The sequence below is a fragment of the Moschus berezovskii genome, chromosome 10, assembly GCF_049115385.1.
Source record: "Moschus berezovskii isolate FMDL1 chromosome 10, NW_MosBer_1.0, whole genome shotgun sequence".
Classification (NCBI taxonomy): domain Eukaryota; kingdom Metazoa; phylum Chordata; class Mammalia; order Artiodactyla; family Moschidae; genus Moschus; species Moschus berezovskii.
In genome coordinates this window covers 100802875-100822994 of record NC_142469.1, presented here as the reverse complement: position 1 = coordinate 100822994, position 20120 = coordinate 100802875, and the positions used below count along the sequence as shown (strand labels likewise).

At 39.7% G+C, this 20120-nt stretch overlaps 1 protein-coding gene across 9 annotated transcripts in view; it reads right to left on the bottom strand.

Annotated features, from left to right (window-relative positions):
* The window catches only part of ARID1B (AT-rich interaction domain 1B), a 434495-nt gene that overhangs the window by 82333 nt on the left and 332042 nt on the right, over positions 1–20120 (bottom strand). For all 9 annotated transcript variants that reach the window (XM_088840857.1, XM_088840860.1, XM_088840859.1 and 6 more), the window contains one exon: positions 13205–13294. In XM_088840857.1, the coding sequence (XP_088696983.1) occupies positions 13205–13294 (90 nt within the window). The remainder of the gene's footprint in view (positions 1–13204; positions 13295–20120) is intronic.

Genomic DNA, 20120 nt, shown 5'->3' with positions numbered 1-20120 from the left:
AAAAATCAAACTTTGGAAAAAAGTACTAATTTAGATAATTATTATTCACATTATATAAAAGAACTTATTCGGAAATCTTAGAAACTTTATATGAAAATATGGTTTACACATTTCATCCATAAAGTATATGCACAGGTTTATATAAGTGGATTTACTATTTTTAAATCCTTCATTATATGTATATGTGACCACAAACACGTGTACAATCAAACTTGATGAAGCAGAAGCTCTATTCTGAGATGAAAGTTACTACAGTAATAGGAAACACACAAACATACACACGTATGCATGCCATCTGTTTGGAATCAGATGTGGATTATAGAGGCTGCCTCCACTATCCACTGTGCAGACCACAGGTTCTCTTGTATAAAACAGTGAATGCATTTCCTATCCTGGCTTACAAGACCATTCTGAGAATCAAATAAGAAAAACATATGTGACTGTACTTTTCTAAACTGAAAAACACCATGAGAATGCCATACAAAGGTATTACTGTTGCCTTTTTGGTGATGCTACAAGCCATTCACTGCGTGAGTTCTGATCTAAGCTATCACTCTGGTAACTCAACCCACAATAATGACATAGAAATCTTCTACCAGCATGCCCCAATTTTACTCTGGCATTCATGGAAATGCAGTTAAGAAAAAACAGCATTTTTTTTTTAAAGTAAAAGATGTGATCCTTGTCTTTGAAGAATTACAATTTAGTTGAGTAATAAATAAATAATAAGTAATGAGTAATAAGTTGGTAAATAAGACTTACCAACAGGGAAAAATGATAAAATCACAAAGTAACTGAGAGATTCTGGGCAGATTCTAGGTGCTGGGGATGTAAACAGTGAGCACTCAGGCTCTGCCCTGTGGACTTCACATTTTAATGGCAGAGACAGCCACCAACAAACAACTAAGTGTTAAGCATGAGCAAAAGAAAACTGAAGTACAGGTACTCTGAAGGTATAGGTTCCATTCTGTTCCGTTCCGTCGCTCAGTCGTGTCCAACTCTATGCGACCCTGTGGACTGTAGCCTACCAGGCTTCTCCGTCCATGGGATTCTCCAGGCAAGAATACTGGAGTGGGTTACCATTTCCTTCTCCAGGGGATCTTCCCGACCCAGGGATCGAACCCGGGTCTCCAGCATTGGAGGCAGACGCTTTAACCTCTGAGCCACCAGGGAAGCCCGAAGGTATAGGAGAAAGACCTAATTTGGACTGGGGACAAGGGAGGTCTCCCTGAAGTCCTGTTTAAGTTGAGCCCTTAGCTGAAGGTAGAATGCAGGTAAATCTAACTATATCTGAATAAGACTAAGACTAAGTCTGACTAGCAAAGTGGATGCCACAATGTGCATTCCTGGAAGCCAAAGTCTGTGCATTCAGCTGAATCCCAGTGGTCACTGGGCACCCTTCTATTTGCTCTGGTCTTATCTATGGGCTTTCCTGGTGGCTCAGATGGTAAAGCATCTGCCTGCAATGCAGGAGACCTGGGTTCGATCCCTGGGTTGGGAAGATCCCCTGGAGAAGGAAATGGCAACCCACCCTAGTACTCTTGCCTGGAAAATTCCATGGACAGAGGATCCTGGTAGGCTATAGTCCATGGGGTGGCAAAGAGTCGGACACGACTGAGCGACTTCACTTTCACTTTGTCTGTGGTTAACATTTCCAATCCCTTTCTTGAAGCCTTCCGCTAGCCCTGCTGCTAAATGTAAAGAGATCCAGGAAAAGGCAGAGCCACCCTTAAGACAGCCTGCTCTCACCTATGTACCTCAACATCCATGACCTACCTTTACAGATTTTCCTCCTTTCAGAAGGAAATCTATTCCTAGCACCCAAGGCAGGACCTCCACTTTATGCTATGAATTCCATCCTTTCTCATCTCTCCAGGGATATTCAAGTGTTTGTTCAAAAACTAGCCACTGACTCCATTGCTTAACAGAATGAAGCTGAAGAGTCCAGCAGTCAAGTCTCTTCAAATGTGACCTGACTACTTCTCCAGACCCATCATGTCTACCTGGTCATCATGGAGCGCCCACTCTGACTCATCACTCACACTTTTACCTCACTTGCCTTCTTCATACATTCATCCACTTAACAAATATTTATGGACCATCTCTCATGTTCCTGGCAATGGACTATTCACTAGTCTCATAACAGTTGACATTTGATGAGCAGCTATTATGTGCTAATGGCTTTGTTCATTATTCTTTTAAACTTCAAAACAGCTATGAAGACATTGAAGCTCACAGAGGTTAATTCACTGAAACCACTTTCAAGTATTTTTTTTTTTACCACAATCCATAGTAAGGAAATATATCTTCTACCAAGATTCAATGTGTATATATGAGTATACATATATGTCTATATATTCACATTCGGTATTCACACATACACTGTATGTTTCATAAAAAAATTTCTACCCTGATAATGTGAAATGATCTCTGATATTTTATATCTATATTTTCAACTAAAAAACCCATGCTTGAGAGGCACAGTTTGAAAACAGACTGCTAGATTGTGTCCTCTGTTGAATACTGAGTGCCTAGAGGGTCATTCACCACCATGAGACTGGCATGCTCCTGTCCTTCCTGGCTCCTCCTCCTGCTGCTTCCATGGCATTCCCTGGCCTTCCAGAAAAAGACACTTTCCTATGCTGTATGTTAGCTGACAGAGAGCAGCTGTCACAGTTTTATCATTATTTGTGGGGGTGACTGTCTTCCCCCAGACTGTGAGCACTGAGGCTTTAAACAAACACATTCTCTTTGCATCTGTCTTCTCTGGACCAAGCCAGGTGACTGGCACAGAACTGGAACCAAACAGTACAGGTTTTTTAATGAATAAGAAAACATCTCCATTCAGAATCCATTTACTTTTACTTTGGGAAAACAGTTTAATAAATGTGATGGTTTGGCTCCTTGTTCAGAATATGTTCAAGTAATCATTTGTGGCAAAAAGAGGACAGCTATTCAAGGCAAGAACAATTGACGGCTGATAGCCTAATGGGCCAGAAAGCACCATTATTTCTATCACCTAAATATCTGCCAAATACATCTGCTCTGTCTATCTCCACTGTCACTGCAGATTCAAAATCTGGCCTCACCACTTATGGTTAGGACACTTCAGCAAGTTAATAGTCAAGCCTTAATTTCCTTCTCTGAAAAAGGTGGATGACTGCTGAGTCTACCTCATAAGAGTAAATGTGAACATGCTTTGTAAAGCATACAGCTTAGTGCCTGTACACAGCAGAGGCTCAGTAAGTGACAGGTATTATTATTCATATTATTTTAAAATACAACCCACCATTTATTACCCATTTGAGTGACCCCAAGTTTTCAAACTAGCTTCCCTTGCCAGGCTCCTTTTCAAACCATGCACTTTGGCAACGTTGGAAAGTGCTTCAAATCCCTGGACCGTGGTTAATTTTCCCAGTGGCCACACCCTGTGGTCTCCTGGCAAATGGTTCAATGCCCTTGCCCAAGTGCACGAGGCTCTGCGTCACTGTGCTGGGCTGGCCGGCTCCATCCTCCACCAGAGCCAGTTAGAGCTGATGGGCAGCCTTCCTCACTCAGCTGACTATCCAGAAGCCAGTGCCCTTTTCCTGATAGCTAGTTCCAGAAATAATTGGCTGGCCATGTTACTTGGCTCTGAAAACAGAAGCCTGTCAGTTTCAGGCCACTCAATCAATAGCTACAGTAGTGATTAGCTCTGAGCAGTGTTAAGACTCAGCGTACATCCTTCCCAATCTTGCAGGGTCCCTGGAGTTTGCCTATTATGACAGCGAGCGGGGGAGTAGAAAGAGAAGAGGGGGAGGAAGAGAAAGAGAAGAAAGCTAGATGGTGAGACAGATGTCAAGAGTCCTGTCAAATGCCTGAACAAACTCTCAATGTAAAGAGGAAGGATCTTGATTTTTGTTTATTACTGAGTCACAAACACCTATGTGAATCACTAGCTTGATAAACACTTATGCAATGGATAAATCAATCTTTTAGGTTTATTGAAAGGAGATTCTATTTCCAGTTATAAAGAGAACCCCCTAGACCTTGCCCCAGATAAGGGCATACCAGTCTTCAGCTGAGGGCTTGTTGAGGAACCTTCAACTTGTGTGATAAAGGCCCAATTTTGGCCAGACTTGTTCCCATCACCTAGTAAGGGGCTAACAACTTGTTCTAAAGTTCATTCCAAAGGCACATGGATTCATTTAGATATTTCATTATAATCTGACAATTCTTTGAACACCATTTCCCATTTACCCAATAGCTGAAAGCAGGACTGGTGGTGGGGCAAGGCACGTTTTTCCTTTGGCACATGGATGGTTTATTTTCATGTTGGCATCTGTTAAACATTCACAGAAGAACTGCCTTATTTCTTCAGGGCAGTTCAATAAAAGATGTTTCCCCACATGTGTGAAATCATGGTCACACGCTGCACCACCTTAGCAGAGGCTCCGACTGTAAACACAGAACCATTTCTCATCGCAAATAGGTGTCAGATTCCCATTTGAAGAGAAAAATAGATTTTAAAGAATATTCTTGTTACATTTTAATATCTTCAGTGTTTAGTTGCCTGCCTGTTTCTCTTCAGAACATGAACTGCTCCAAGGAAGACAGAAACTAATGACCCGTTCAAGGCTGTAACCCAGGCCCCCCAGTGTTCTCCCAGCTGTGCTTTCAGGTTAACTGGCACAATCGCTCCCTCTCCCTTTCCTGTCACCACCACACCCTCTATTCAGAGGCACAGACAACAGCATCTAAGTCCTCCCCACCCGCCCCCACGAAACCCTCTCAGCTATTGACATCATCTATCATCGGGAAAATCAGAGTCAGGGGAGGGACCGGACTGACTACCCAGATGGCAGATGGGAGCAAAATATTGGCCTTTCCTTATATAATTCTTTGGAATTTAGCTGCAAAAGTCAACTTCAGTGCTGAGGGTGAAGCCAATTTTATGTGTCCCTAGTGCTGGAAGAAGGAAATGGCAACCCACTCGTGTTCTTGCCTGGAGAATCCCAGGGACGGGGGAGCCTGGTGGGCTGCCGTCTATGGGGTCGCACAGAGTCGGACGCGACTGAAGCGACTTAGCAGCAGCAGTGCTGGAAGAAGCAAAGAAGGAACTTCTTCAGGTTTTCAACCCAGTCTCACCACAGTCCTCTGTGCCTGATGCCTATGATTACTAAGTATGTTTGCACAGTGCTTTGCAATAGATAACTTTTCGATACAAGGTTGCATTTTATGGACAAATCCATGGGACACTCTGATCCCCATTTTACAAATAAGAAGAAATTCAATCACTTGATCAAGGTCACAAAACCAGTTAGTAGTAAGTTTGCACCTAAATCCAGATTTCTGGCTCCAAATTCCCTGAAGATTAAGATGAGGAAAAGAATGTACCTAAGAGGCACCGGAGTAAGACACTGGCCAAGGCCCCATGGTCCTGGCCCTCACAGAGCTCTCCCTGGGGAGAGAGCTCCAGTGGTAACCCCTCCTGAGCACTGCCTGCCTGTGCAGGATGGTGCTGGCCTATGAGGTGATGCTTCCTTCTTTGTTCTGGCAGGAAACTCGGACTGGACTCAAGGACCTACTAGGTGTCAGGCCATCTGGAGGATATGAAAGATTAGTAAAGGTGGGCCAGGGGGCCACAGGTCGGGGAGGGAGGAGGGTTGAGGAGCGGGTGGCAAAAGGGTTGGAGGGCAGCGCACATGAAGATCCCAGAAGACCATGGCTGGAGACCATGAGGCAGGAGAGTGATGAGAACGAGCCCAGAAAGGGAGGCTGGGTGGGTGAGATGGCATCCCATAACCAAGCATAGGAAGGCCTTTCTCCAAAGGCAGAGGCAAGTTCTTAAAGGCTTTTATGAAAGGAATGACATGGTGTCACCAGTCTTCTGGAGAGACCATTCTGGATGCAGCCTGGAAAGCGGAGTAGAGGGAGCAAAGTGGACAGGAAGAGTGGCTGGGAGGTGTTGATGGAGCCTCAGTGGCGTGGGCTGGGATCATGCCGGTGAAAGCCAAGAAAAGGAGGACATGAGACAGCACTGAGGGGTGGAGTCTGCAGAACGGGGTGACTAGTGTAGAGTTGATGGGTGAGAAAGACATCAAGGATGCCTTCTAGCTTTCTGGCTTGGGGAACAAAGCAGACAGCAGTCTTTCACTCAGGTACAGACCCATAAAGCACAGGAGAAAACATGCTGTTATAAATAAGTACACACAATACACAATGCTGAATTTACCTAAGATCCAGATGTTCTCAAATACTTTCAAGGAAGAATAATGAGCCAATTACAAATGAGTGTTAACTATTAAAAACAAGCTTTAATTGGCAATTCAAAAAAATTACTGCATATACAAAAGTAACAAAACTATGCTTCTTTTAAAATATTCTAAAAAATTCAGACTGATGATTCTACAACGAACACAAACTGATTTTTATTGTAGTGGTATTTATTTCCCCAAGCTCTTTGGTGAACAGATCTCTAGATAGCAGACTTAATAGGAATTCAACGCTAACCCTCAATTCCTATACTTCCATTCCCTTCATTACTGACTAGTTTTAGCTTGGTCCACAATCCAGCCCACAGGCAGAGTTCTGGGGTTGAAGAAATTAGAAACAACTTCTTAGATAGTCTCTCTTGTACGGTACCTCCCATTTGAGTTTATTTTCATCTGCCACCGATTATAAAAAAAAATGATCCTCAATTAAGAGTGGAGGCTAAATTAATTGCATCTGGGGGTGAGGGCAGACTGTCATGAATGCCTTAACACACTGATCTACTATATTTACACAACAAGGTTTGAGGAAAGGAATCTATTTTCTCTTTTTGACAATACCCTTGTCCTGAAAGGCAGCATCATTTTACAGTTAGTATGCTCACAATGTAAGTGATAAGAACTTTTACATGCAAGAACAATTAGGTCGACTGGGAGATCCTTCTCTGACAACCAGGGAACCTATGAACCATTTCAGCATCTGCAGATTGACCATCACACTGGAAACTGAGAACCTTAGAGAAAGAGCGACAACATAATTTCTGTAGTTTGCACACACACACACACACACAAAATCACATTTCCAACTCCTTAACCATTATCTCGGTGGTCTCTTCCATTTCTGTACTTACTGGTTAATCTGTTCTTGCAACTGAGTTAGGTCAGTTAAGATGTACAAAAATAATTTTAAAAATTTCAAAACTGATTTTTGGTGTGGATATCACTAGGAAATAAGCCAGCAGCATTAAAAACTTTTCCAAAGTTTTACTTATTTCCCTTTAAATATTCTGGGGTTGTAAAGAGCACGGTTGGCCTCTGGACAACACACTTTACTGTGAGGCTCCAGGTGCGAGCACCCCATCTCAGACTGACACTTTGTCTGTATGATTGTAGAAATATTTCTGGAAGAATGGAAGACGGTAGTGGTAGCTTTAATCTGGTGCAAGAGAGAGAAACACTGTACTACAGCAAATGAGTTAAAATGGTAAAAAGACATATCAATATGGTATGCTTTCTTTTAATTTCAGAGCAAGAAACATTTTGTTCTTCGGTTGTTCTGTGCTCTGAATAGATCTGAAACTTCTGAATGGTTGTGAAGGCTGAATTATTTCCTGTCATTCAACTCAATTTTTGTTAAGCACCTATTATATAGAAGGTGCTACTGCGGCATAAGGATGCAGGGCATAAATAAGATTTGGTTCTGGCCCTCAAGAGTTCAGTCTAATCTACAGGAAGACACTGGATTTATTTTAAGAGATCTCTTTTTTGTCCTTCCCATTAAAAAGGAAGAGAAAGATTTATCCCGTGCAAATAGAATGTGCTTAGAAATTTGATGAGGAATTCTATTCATATGCTGAAAGGAAGCTAACATACACCATTAAAGAGTGGGAATAAAACTATATCAAAGCAGTTAACATTTGGGATTAATAATAGAACAAAGACATATTCCATTCAATCCACTTAAAATATGTAAGTTTGAAACCTTGTATTTCACAGATTCTGATTCACCTTCTTATGGTTTCGCACACAAAAAGGACATCTAAATGCCTGAGCTCACCCATCTGCTACATACTTTGCCTGTAAAATGGCACTATTTGTGTTTATAAAAATGGAGCTACTGATAAATATCACTGTGAATATCAGATTCCAAAGATGAGAATTTTGTGATTCATCTGACATACAGCTGTCAAGAACTAAGTTTGGCTGGATTAAATACTCAAGATTCATAAAACTGCAATACTTTGTTATTTTTCTCCTTGTCCTGAAACTACAGAATAGCTCTACACAACTTGTCTAGCCTGTCTAATTTTGGCACCACTGATACAGTAAAAGACAATTCTCAATTAGGTATAGTAATACTGTAGACTTTAACTACAAACCTATTTAAACAGTTGTGAGAGGAAGAAAGGCTGTCCTGTAGCTGGACAAGAATGAAGGCTGGGGGTGGGGAAGCCCGATAATTCTGGAAAATCTCACCCAGGATGCCCTCCATACGGTCACGGAATGGTGCCTAAGTACTGCCTCCAGCAACAGAATATATTTCCTAGCACATCACAGTCCGGGAGCAGCATCAACTCTGCTTGCAAGCCATATCCAAAAGGGAAGGTTCTTAGTGATTCTGCTTTCAGCATATCTCAAAGACTAATTAAATCCTCATTACTACCTTCTAATTATTCAAATACTATGGGATTACACTAAGGAAGTCCCTGCTGGCATACTAGATGAAAAGGGTTAAATAACCTATGTTGATTTTGAGAATCCAGATCTAGTTCAGACCTTCAGAAAACCACTAGCACTAACATGAATATTTAACCAGACCCCACTGTGAAAATTAAAAGGGAATTCAATTAAAAGGTTTTCAAAAAATTAATTCTGAACCTCTCTACATCTGTCCAAATAAATAAGCCTTCTCGAAACGTTTTCACCTAATTGCTAATCCAATAAACTAGAAGGGCATTTGCTAGTTTCATTAAGCTTAACGTTTTACAGAGGTTAAAAATGTGATCATTTGATGTTAATAATAATTACACTTATTTATCTACTCAGATGGCTATCCTATATTCCCTGATAGAAAATAGGACAATCTACTACTAAGCCATTTCTTACTGCCCTTTTCAAATTTTAAGATATATATGTTAAACATTAAGAAATAAGGATAAAGCGAAGCTAAACATGTTGGCTACAATTTTCTTGTAAAATATATTTCAGTATTTTAGGGTTATCTTAACTATTCTTCCAATGCCTTAGTTTATATAATTCATAGTATTTGATTTTTTGGGTGAGAGCATGTTGTTACATGAGGTCTAGAGAGAAAAGATTTGGTTTAAATAAAAACCAATGGCAATACACAGCTGAAGTTTTGATGTTTAAAAAAAAAACACCAATACTGAAAAAGTTAATACCAAAGAATCTGAACTAATGTTTTTTTAATTCACTTAGTAAGAAGCACCACATAATATGCAAATAGGAGAGTATAAATCAAGTATTATACTGGGAAGTACATGAAACGTAGAGGACACACTACATAAGGATAAAGAAGTCAACAGATCTCCAAACTTGTCTCCCTCCTTTCTGTAAATTTTGATGGCCATACCCACATACACCTTTGTAGATGGAAAATAGAAAACTATAGATACACTTCTTTTTGCCTATACACAATGTGGGGGAAATGAATTTGTGACTGCTGCCTTTTGATACACTCGAACCAGGACCACCAAGTAAAGAGAGGGTGGGCACTGTAGGGACCAAGGTCTAGATGGAGCATGGACTCTGCTCAACCTTGGGACAAGGAGATGGCTTTGCTACTGCCAGCACGTTCGGACCCTAGGACAGCCTCAAATTTGCAAAATTCTCAACAGGGTATGTAATTCATTAATAAATGTTCTTCCTGAATGGGAATACAAAGATCAAACCCCAAAAATGACAGCAGAGCAAGACAGCAAATTCTTGAGCCTGAAGGGACTGAGCATCAGGGTGGTAGGTCAGCCTGGCTGACCCCCACAAGGAGTGTGGGAAGGACCCAGAACATTGCACTCCACAGGAAAGCAGGCTTTCCTGAGTCTCTTGTTTTGTGCAGGTGTCTCTGGGCAAGTGTGTTTCTGGATTCTGCGCCATTAAAGTAAATCTATCTCCTATGGGTATATAGAGAAAATGTGTATAATTGTGGAATTTTACTCTCTTATAATCTTACTTGTTGAAACAAATAAGTGTAAAAGGAAGTGTTTAGCTTGGTTATTTTAGCACTCAGCAGTAGAGAAGCTGTGCCTTATCTTGTCTATCAGGGTCCATGGTTTCTGAGAAAGAATACATTTTAAAAAATAAGATGCTAACTCAGCAATATATATTTTTCCTCTTCTTTCATTACTTCCTTAAATAAGGGGAGATGGTACATAAATTACATAGGTCTAAAGTAAGTTAAATTACATGGGAATCAATACTGGGGAATTTTATAGTAAGGGTTTTCTTAGATTTACTTTGCACTATATATATTGTTGATACATACCAAATGATGGTAAAACAAACAAAAAATGGTTTTCATTATTGTATCAAATCATTAAAATGATTATGCCATCTGCCATTAAAACACATGATCAAGTGTCATCAGGTAGGAGCTAACATATCTTCCTGCTGCCGCTGCTGCTGCTAAGTCACTTCAGTCATATCCGACTCTGTGCGACCCCATAGACGGCAGCCCACTAGGCTCCGCCATCCCAACATATCTTCCTAGATTTAAACAAATAAAGTCATTAAAAACAAAAGTACTTGCTACCCAATTTTAGAGGAAATTTAATTCATACATGGCAAAGCACCATCCAAGGGATGCACATGGTGCCTCCAGCACAGTCTCAGGGAAGTTAGAAGAACACGTTCATAAAAATCAATTCAGATTAAGCAAATTATAAAAGTTATCTTTTACTATTTGAAGGAAATGGTCATTAAAACTAGCCAGGCTGTCGTTATGTATCCACTACTAGTTGCTGAAATCACACTATACATAAGAGGGGGAAAAAACCCAAACATATCAACAAGTGGTTTCCATGCAGTGACACCAGAGGAATACCTTGGATTTTGTCTTGCAAATGTATTCATTTAGGCTAAAAGTTTGATTTAACTACATTTCCTGTCATCTTGTCCTTCACATTTGGCATTCTACCTTTTTAAATTTCTTAAAAGTTTATCAGGTGGAAGGGGCTAAAAAGACACTGGAGAATGTAGAAGAGCGGTTCTTTTTCAGTTTGTAGCAATAAAGGTTTATTGTAGGATTTCCAAATAAAGTACCTCTTATCTTCTGATGCTTGCAAAATAAGCAGAATTCTTATTTTGATGTTACAGGGTTATGGTGAAAATGAAACAACAAATATCTTCATTTTAGCTCTGGGTCTGGCCTGAGTGGGCTTTCAGTGCAGGATAATTTCCTCTATTCTTTTTTACTGCACTTCCTTGACCCAGTACCACAAGGTAGGTACAACCGATAGCCACGAAAAGGGAGTCTGGGCAAACTCCCACTGGCGTGGCTCCAGTGCTCCTTCCGGAAGCATCTGTCATGTTTCCCAAACAACAGAGCCATAGGGGAGTTAACACAGAACAAGCGATTTATAGAGAGGATGTGCCATACAAGACCAGTTTATAGGAGGCCACAGTGGGAAGTTTATAGAGAAACAAATACACACATCACACAATTATTAAAACACACTAGAGTATCATTATAAAGCAGTGGTTCTCAAGTGTGGTCCCTGGACCAGCAGCACCAGCAGCACTGAGGAACCAGTCAGAGACGCAGATTTTCTGATGCAGAATCAGAAACCTGCAGTGTGGCCTAGCAATCCAGCTTAACAAGTTCTCCAGATGGTTCTCACGCACTCTAAAGCTTAAAAACCATTACTACTCCATTATTAAAACATATCGTAGTATTTTGATAAGGGAATTCAAGTATTAACTGCACATTAAATGATAATAAAAAGTTAAACATGTAAAGGTATTAGAAATTAAAATTTCATTTTATTCCTACTAAACATTCATTTTAACACAAATGATGTATAGATAAGGGTAATCCATCTTTTTATTGGTATTACTTTCTAAATAACATGTTGCTGAGTTTTTAATATGTAAAATAACTGAAACTTCATCTAATTAGAAACAAATTATCATCTTTACAACTCATACAGAAATAATTATAAATATTAGAGGTCCGTTCCGTTCCGTCGCTCAGTTGTGTCCGACTCTTTGCGACCTGTGGACTCGGCTTCTCCGTCCATGGGATTCTCAGGAGACTTTAAATATTAGCTACCAAGCCAGCAACTTTTGTCTTCTTGGCAAGTGAGAGAGGAAGGGGAGTGAAGGACAGTGGCATCTCCATTGAGGGGGCGGGGCGGGCAGGCAAGCCTTGACTCATGGGCAGTAGGAGGCGGTGATCAGGCACAGCACTAGATGGTACAGCACACTTGCAAATCCTATCTATACTCATCTGGACTAAAATCACCATCTCCACCATCAATAAGAGTAACTTTTCCTCCAAAAGGGGGAAATAAGACAGAAGCAAACCGATGAAGAGGCCTCAGTCAAGGCAATAATACATGGCGGTCAACTTGCAGAACGGAGTGAAAGGTCAGAGTCTGCAGATGCGGGACAACCTGAATGCTCAGGAAAAGCTCACATTGCTTTTTCTGGCTCTGACACTAACTAATGAGAAGGTCATATAGAACCTCTACAGTCCTCAATTTCTTTATTCATAAATTGAGATGAATGGACTCTACAGTCTTCCAGGTCAGCTCCATTTCTAAGATTCTATAATTCTACAATGTAAAGTTTTACTATGGGTTTAAAAATTTAGTTAAATATCATGGGATAAGTAATTGATCAAAACAGCTAAAAACATGCACTTTACCTCATTAGGACCAATATCAAAATTGAATCATTAATAGTCATTTTTACACAGCTAGATCAAATATCAGACTGCAGTCATGTTTAAACTATACTTCCTGGTTCTGTGTGGACACGCAGATTCTCTGGAGCTTGAACTGGGATTTGGTAAAACCACCCAATCTACCAGAAACCATCCTTCTTTTCAGTATTTTTTGTTATATGTAGGTTCTTAGGTATTTCTTTCATCTGATGAGAAAATATAATAGCCTTTAAAAAAAAATGTGTATAAGCAGGTACACAGGTAAGCAAACTCATTTAAACCTTATATACTCAAAACATAAAGGTATGTAAGATATGAACTGAAGACCAACCTCTTTCCTGTGGCATTGGTGACTGGCTCAAGGCAGGATGAGAACTGGATTCTGACTGGCTCCCAGGTGGCTGAGGGGGCATCTGACTTCCTGTAAAAACACAGGAGAGGAAGTAGGGATAGGGAACCCTCTGCATTAATGTTGCAATTGTGCAAAACCAAGACACAGTTAAATGAATTTAATCTTCATGATCACAAAAGGTATCGCTCCACAAAGAAAAACATACAGCTCAAAGACAGTGATATTTTATACTTTTTTTTGTAAAACAAAGAAGAAACATGCATAAACATATTTATCAAATCACCTCCTGAAAAGTTCAATTTTCTACTGTATGAGTTCCCAAATTCACAAATCAATCTACAAGCTCAAATCTCTTGACACACACGTCTACAACACATTTAACAAAATCCCAGACTGATGAAGTCAACTCAGACTCCCAAGTGAGCAGGAAGCATAGTGGCCAACAATCTTTTATGAGTTATATTTACTTAATATAGAAATAACAACTAATTTCTAAAAAAACTTCTAAGTCAATCAGAGATTCAACAAAAACTTACAAGGAAAGCTCAGTTAAGACACACAACTATAAAATATAGTGTACATTATCACTAAAGAAAAAACACTATTCTGCATCTTTTAATCTTTATTGCTAATAGAGCAATAGTGCCTATTTAGCAACTATTTGATTTCCATTTAATTTTTGCTTTTTGTCTTTTCAAACTATAAGGTAAGTGCCATTAGACAGGAATCAAGTCGTTTACTCCTTTAGTCCCTCCATCAGCATAACAAAAATTAATAAATCTTTGTTACTTCATGGTCAATCTGAGAATAGGAATTAAAGCAATACACTTTAATTAACTTTATTAAAATAAAACAAAAAAATTTATTTTATTAACTAAAGACAGACAGTGAATTATATGAGGTCTAGAGACATGATTTTTTAATTTAAGAACAATCAGCTCACTTTCTGTCTCAGAAGTATAGATACATTTCTGAGAGTAAAGGTATTATAGAGTAACAAAGGCAGTTGAATTTAGCATAATCCTCAAACCACTGTTTACTGCTACTGCTAAGTCGCTTCAGTCGTGTCCGACTCTGTGTGACCCCATAGACGGAAGCCCACCAGGCTCCCCTGTCCCTGGGATTCTCCAGGCAAGAACACTGGAGTGGGTTGCCATTTCCCTCTCCAAAAGCACTGTTTAACCATTCATTTACTCTTAGACATCTGCATTAAATTAGTATTAGTACCAAATCAATAAAAAAACACTTACGTTTGGGTAAAAACAACTTCTAGGGTAAACACTGCTATCAACTTGGCTACAGATACACAAAAGTTGCTGTGTGTCCACTCAGGGTCATGTGCTTCCTATGAAATACCCTACGGCCCCTAAGCTCCAGTCCATTTAGAAATTTAAAGCACTCTGCGGCCAAATACTGACTTTTTAAAATGTCACTGGGGAATCAGCTGCAGTAAGATAGTGCTTACATTTTAATGATTGTTTCCACGTGACAGACTGAATTCATACTCATGACAGTAAAAAAAACAACAACACAACAACAGCAATTCTATGTTAATACAGGACACCACTGCTTACACTACACGTGCCTCAGGTACTGCTCTTATATACCATATTTCAAGTAAACATAAAAAAGGCTGTAAGAATGTTCATGAATTTATAAAATACTCCCATATCCAAGCAGCACTAGTGGTTGTCTGGTGCATTTCTAAGAGATCTCTCTTTAAAGCGATGAGTTATCTACTCATTTACTAAATCTGTCCGTTAAAGAAACAAAGAGTCTTTTCATGGTAACGATAGACTTGCCCAAACTGTTTTAAATTCTCCATTTGCTTTCAATCCCTGTCTTTCCATGGGTAGTTTCATAGTTACTAATAAATAACTTCATCTCCCATTAGCATAGGTATAAGCATAGTCACAGCAGATGACTGTGACATGATCAGAAAACATGTTTGAGAAACGTAATACAGATGATCCATTTCTGTCCACTGTCCATATAAAGAAGACAATTCACAGCTTTCTGAACCAACTGAAATGATTAAACACCTCTCGAACCATAGATTTCTATATGTCATAGGTATGATATTAAGTAAAATCTTTTAAACAAAGTGTGGTAACTATTCTAAGAGAATGTTTTCATATGTAGTAAATAAACCAAATTCACGAGAAGGCTTGAACAGTAAAACTAAGTGTTTAAAGAAAGTCTCATTTCCCCCCTAGTCTGTGTCTATGATGATGTAAGCACAACGTGGTGATGTAAGCACTATCTGTGAGGCAGAACAAATTCCACTTCACATGGAAGTATTCACTTTTCAATGGCTATGTACACAATACTGTCCAAAAATTTGGTGCAACAAACTAAAAAAACATTACTGAAACATCAGTAAATGACCTTAATGTCTGCTTTTGCCAACTTAAAATTCTAAGCACAAGCTTAAATTTTCTTACAGAAGAGCTCTTATGTGTAATTAATTTAGGACTCAGAGTAAAGCTATAAAGCTAGTACAAGAGTGCTGTGCTCAGTTGTGTCCAACTCTTTGCCAGACTCTGTCTAAGGGATTCACCAGGCAAGAATACTGGAGTGGGTTGTCAGTTCCTCCTCGAGGGGATCTTCCCAATCCAGGGATCGAACCCGAATCTTTTACATTTTTTGCATCGGCAGGTGGATTCTTTACCACTAGCACCACCTGTATAAAAAGGCTGTCGTATATCCCTTAGCCCACCTCTCCTAGTGATCACATCTTATAGAACCTTTATATAATTATCAAGAGGAACTTAAAATGGTAAGAAATTATTAAAGATATTTGAATTTTACCATTTTATCCAGTCAGTGATTCTTTTTTCCATTCTAGGGTCTCATATTGCATTTAGTTGTTATTTCTCCTTGGTCTCCTTCAGTCTAATCTGTCTTTCCTTATATTTATGACCTTGATGCTTTTGAAGAGTTCAGATCAGTCGTCTAGTAGAACGTTCCTCAATTTGGCTTAGTCTGTTATTTTGTCAGGATTGAAGCAAGGTAAAGCATTTTGGGATGTGTACAACAAAAGTGTTGTGCCCCTTTCAGTTCATTCTACCAAGAAGTTAATGACATTGATGTTTCACTTGTGGTGACTTTAGAGTTGATTACTTGGCAAAGCTGTTGTCTACCAAGCTCCAATAAAAAGTTACTGCATTTTGCTCTTTGTAGTTGATGAGTATCTTAGGGGAGATATTTGAGACTCTGCAAATCCTGTGTCTCCTCAACCTCGCACCCACTAATTTTAGCATCCATTAGACAATCCTGTCTGCAGCATTTATTACAGTGGTGCTTGCTAATGGTAATTCTTTATTTCCCTCTTTCCTTCCACATTTGTGAATGGGAATCTACTATGAGGAAGAATTACCTCTTCTTCTCCATCTGTTTAGATATTTATTAGACTGCTTCTATCCATATGGACTCAATGTGGCAGACACATCACAGAATGACTTCCAATGAGTCAAATTCTTATGTAATCTCCACTTTTTCACTGAGGGCAGACCCTGTGACTTGGTTTCTAATCAAAGAATATAACAGAAGTGATGGGATATCATTTCTAAAATTATTTTATATGGCAAAGTTAAAGGGATTTTATAGACGTAATTAAAGTCCATAATAGGTTGACTTTGAAATAATCAAATGGGAAGTAACCCTCTGAGGTCTGATGCCAAGAGAGGGCTTAGGCCTTCTTTGAGCTGAAGGATGCTCCCGATGGCCTTGACGAAGTAAGCTTCTATGATGGGAACTTAGCCACACGGCAAGGACAGGTAGCCTCTGGAACTTGAGGGCCTCACTTCTACAAACACTAGAAACAAATTCTTCCAAACAGTCTGAATGAGACTACAAGCAAAGTATCCCCATGTTGAGCCTCCAGCTGAAAATGAGACAACCCAACACTTGGACTAGAGCCTTTTGACCCTGAGAAGAGGACCTACTGAGGCTGTGACTAGACTCATAACCAGGGAAAATGTGAGAGTAATAAATGTGTGTTGTTTTATGCTGCTAAATTGTGATGATTTGTCATACTGAACAGAAAACTCACACACACTCATGGATTAAAATCCAATTGTGCCATTATTTTGTTGCTCAAATTGTTCCAGCTTTGACCATTAGAAGCTCCCTCAAATCTTTATTTTTTAGAAGTCACAAGGTATTCCAGGCTTATCTTTTATTTTCCTCACCCCAGTCCTAGAATCAATCACCTCTCCTCAGAGCTCTGGTTCTTTTTACTGGAGAATGGTGTTAAGAGACTAAAATCTGGGCATTGGGCCTGCTCATTATTTCTGAGGAGTTACTGCTTCTAGCCTCTCTCAGTGAAGAGATTACATACACCAGTGTGTACATATACTCTATACCTCAGTATTTGTGTGTGTGTAAAATCGTGAGTTTTGGGCTTCCCGAGTGGCTCAGTGGTAAAGAAACTGCCTGCCAATGAAGGAGATGCAAGAGACCTGGGTTCAATCCCTGAGTTGGGAAGATCCCCTGGAGAAGGAAATGGCAACCCACTCCAGGGTTCATGCCTGGAAAATTCCATGGACCGAGGAGCCTGGTGGGCTGCAGTTCACGGGGTTGCAAAGAGTTGGACATGACTGAGCAACTGAACACACACACACTATTGTATTTGGTTAGTTAGTATTTTCCTTAGAATTTTAACACTAGGAGAGGTTTTGAGGGAATTTTTCTAATTAAAAATAGCTTTTAAGAACTAAATCAAAATAATCATCAATTAAACATTTGAGAGAAAAAAACATTAGGATTTTAGTTTATAACAAAACTGAGAGAGACAGGCTAATAAATATACTTTTGGTTAATTAGCATACATCTAGTAATGTATAACTTACAGTGGATGGCCTGAGACATAACTATATTACAGCGTGGTATACTTCATAGACCAAGATGGTGGGGCAGTGAGTACTCACAAGTTTAAGTTCCGTTTGTTATAGGCAACACAGTCATAACACTCCCCATAGTTCTTATCTTACTTCTCTGTATCATTTGTCCTATTCTCACGGGAACATAAATTCTGTGAGTACTGAGAACTCTATTTTTTCCCCTACTACATCCTTTGATCCAGACATATAAGTAAGCATTCAATAAATATTTGCTGATTAAATAAATGTGTGGCTGATTACTCCAGAACCCAAGTGCAGACTAACAGTTAGTTAGGTCTTTGTAAGTTACCAGTGACCATGTAGCATTACCTTACTGTCCCAGAGTAGGAACGGGCACCTGTCCCTATGAACCGCCAGACGGTACACATTTCAGGTTCTGCAGGCCATACGTTCTCTGTCTCAACCATTCAACTCAGCTGCTGCCGTACAAAAGATGCCACAGACGACATGCAAACAGAGCAGCATAAATAAAACTTTATTCACAGAAACAGGTGGCAAGCTGCCTTTGGCCCAAAGGTGGTAGTTGCTGAACCCTATTCTAAACTACAATATCATTAAAGAAACATTCAGGAACACTTGCTCAGAAAGTCAGTAAATATCAAATGGCATTTATTAACAACGTGATCACTGAGAAAGCCAGCACACCCTCCAAAGTTAGTAAAGAGGCCTACATAAATAAATGCCAGTAAGAATTTCGTTTGTGCCCTCCTCAGATCTAGTATAGGGTGCCCTGGATTCCCTAGCACTTAATTTGAGTGCAGTTCTAAGTGCATTTAGCAGATATATTTTTAGAGAAGTAATTCCTTGCAGTTTTATGCTCGCAACTTTTTTTGGCCAGACTGAAACAAATAAATCAGAACTATTGATCAGACGCAATCATATTTAAGTTACACTCTACCACTGTTGTGTTGGGGCAGCAGAGAATAAACATGAGATAAATTTCTACATTAATCATTTATTGAGGCCAAAATTTCCCTGGGTTAATTCCTTTCTAAATTACTATAGCAACTCAATAAGAACAAGCACACTAACTCTGAACTACAACAGCCTCTGGCAAGCAAATCATTCACCCTTTTAAAAGTAATACCATGCTATCTCTAAATAATACTAGTAGACAAAGAAATACCCAGAAATATCATTTTTCAAAAGATGTAGTGGCCAGGAGAAAAGCATTTCTTCCCTTCACACTGTTGTTGCTTAAAAAAAAAAAAAAATCAACCTAAGGTGGATTTGGGCTTCCCGTGTGGCTCAGCTGGTAAAAGAATCCACCTGCAATGTGGGAGACCTGGGTTCAATCCCTGGGATGGGCAGATCCCCTGGAGAAGGGAAAGGCTACCAACTCCAGTATTCTGGCCTAGAGAATTCCACGAACTATATAATCCATGGGGTCACAAAGAGTTGGACACGACTGAGTGACTTCACTTTCACAACATGGATTTAGTTAACCAAGATGGAATAATGATATAATTCATCAATAGGGTAAATCTGGAGTTTTAATGACAGACACCACCTGATCTCAACTTTCCTGCCTGGAATCCATTCTCCCTCTCCAATTTTACTACATTAACTGACTAGGAAAAAGTGGATAAAGACAGAGCAACATCTGGAAAGCATATTTATTTATCTTAACAATTTCTTATATAAATTGGAGATGGTTTTCAGTCAGTTGTGTCCGACTCTTTGTGACCCCATGAATCACAGCACGCCAGGCCTCCCTGTCCATCACCAACTCCCGGAGTTCACTCAAACTCATGTCCATCGAGTCGGTGATGCCATCCAGCCATCTCATTCTCTGTCGTCCCCTTCTCCTCCTGCCCCCAATCCTTCCCAGCATCAGAGTCTTTTCCAGTGAGTCAACTCGTCGCATGAGGTGGCCAAAGTACTTGAATGTAAAAAATGACGTTAAAAAGAATCACTCCGTACTTACTATATACAAGACACTGTATTAAATGATATTTCACCATTAGTATTTAAAGAGGATAGGCTTCTTA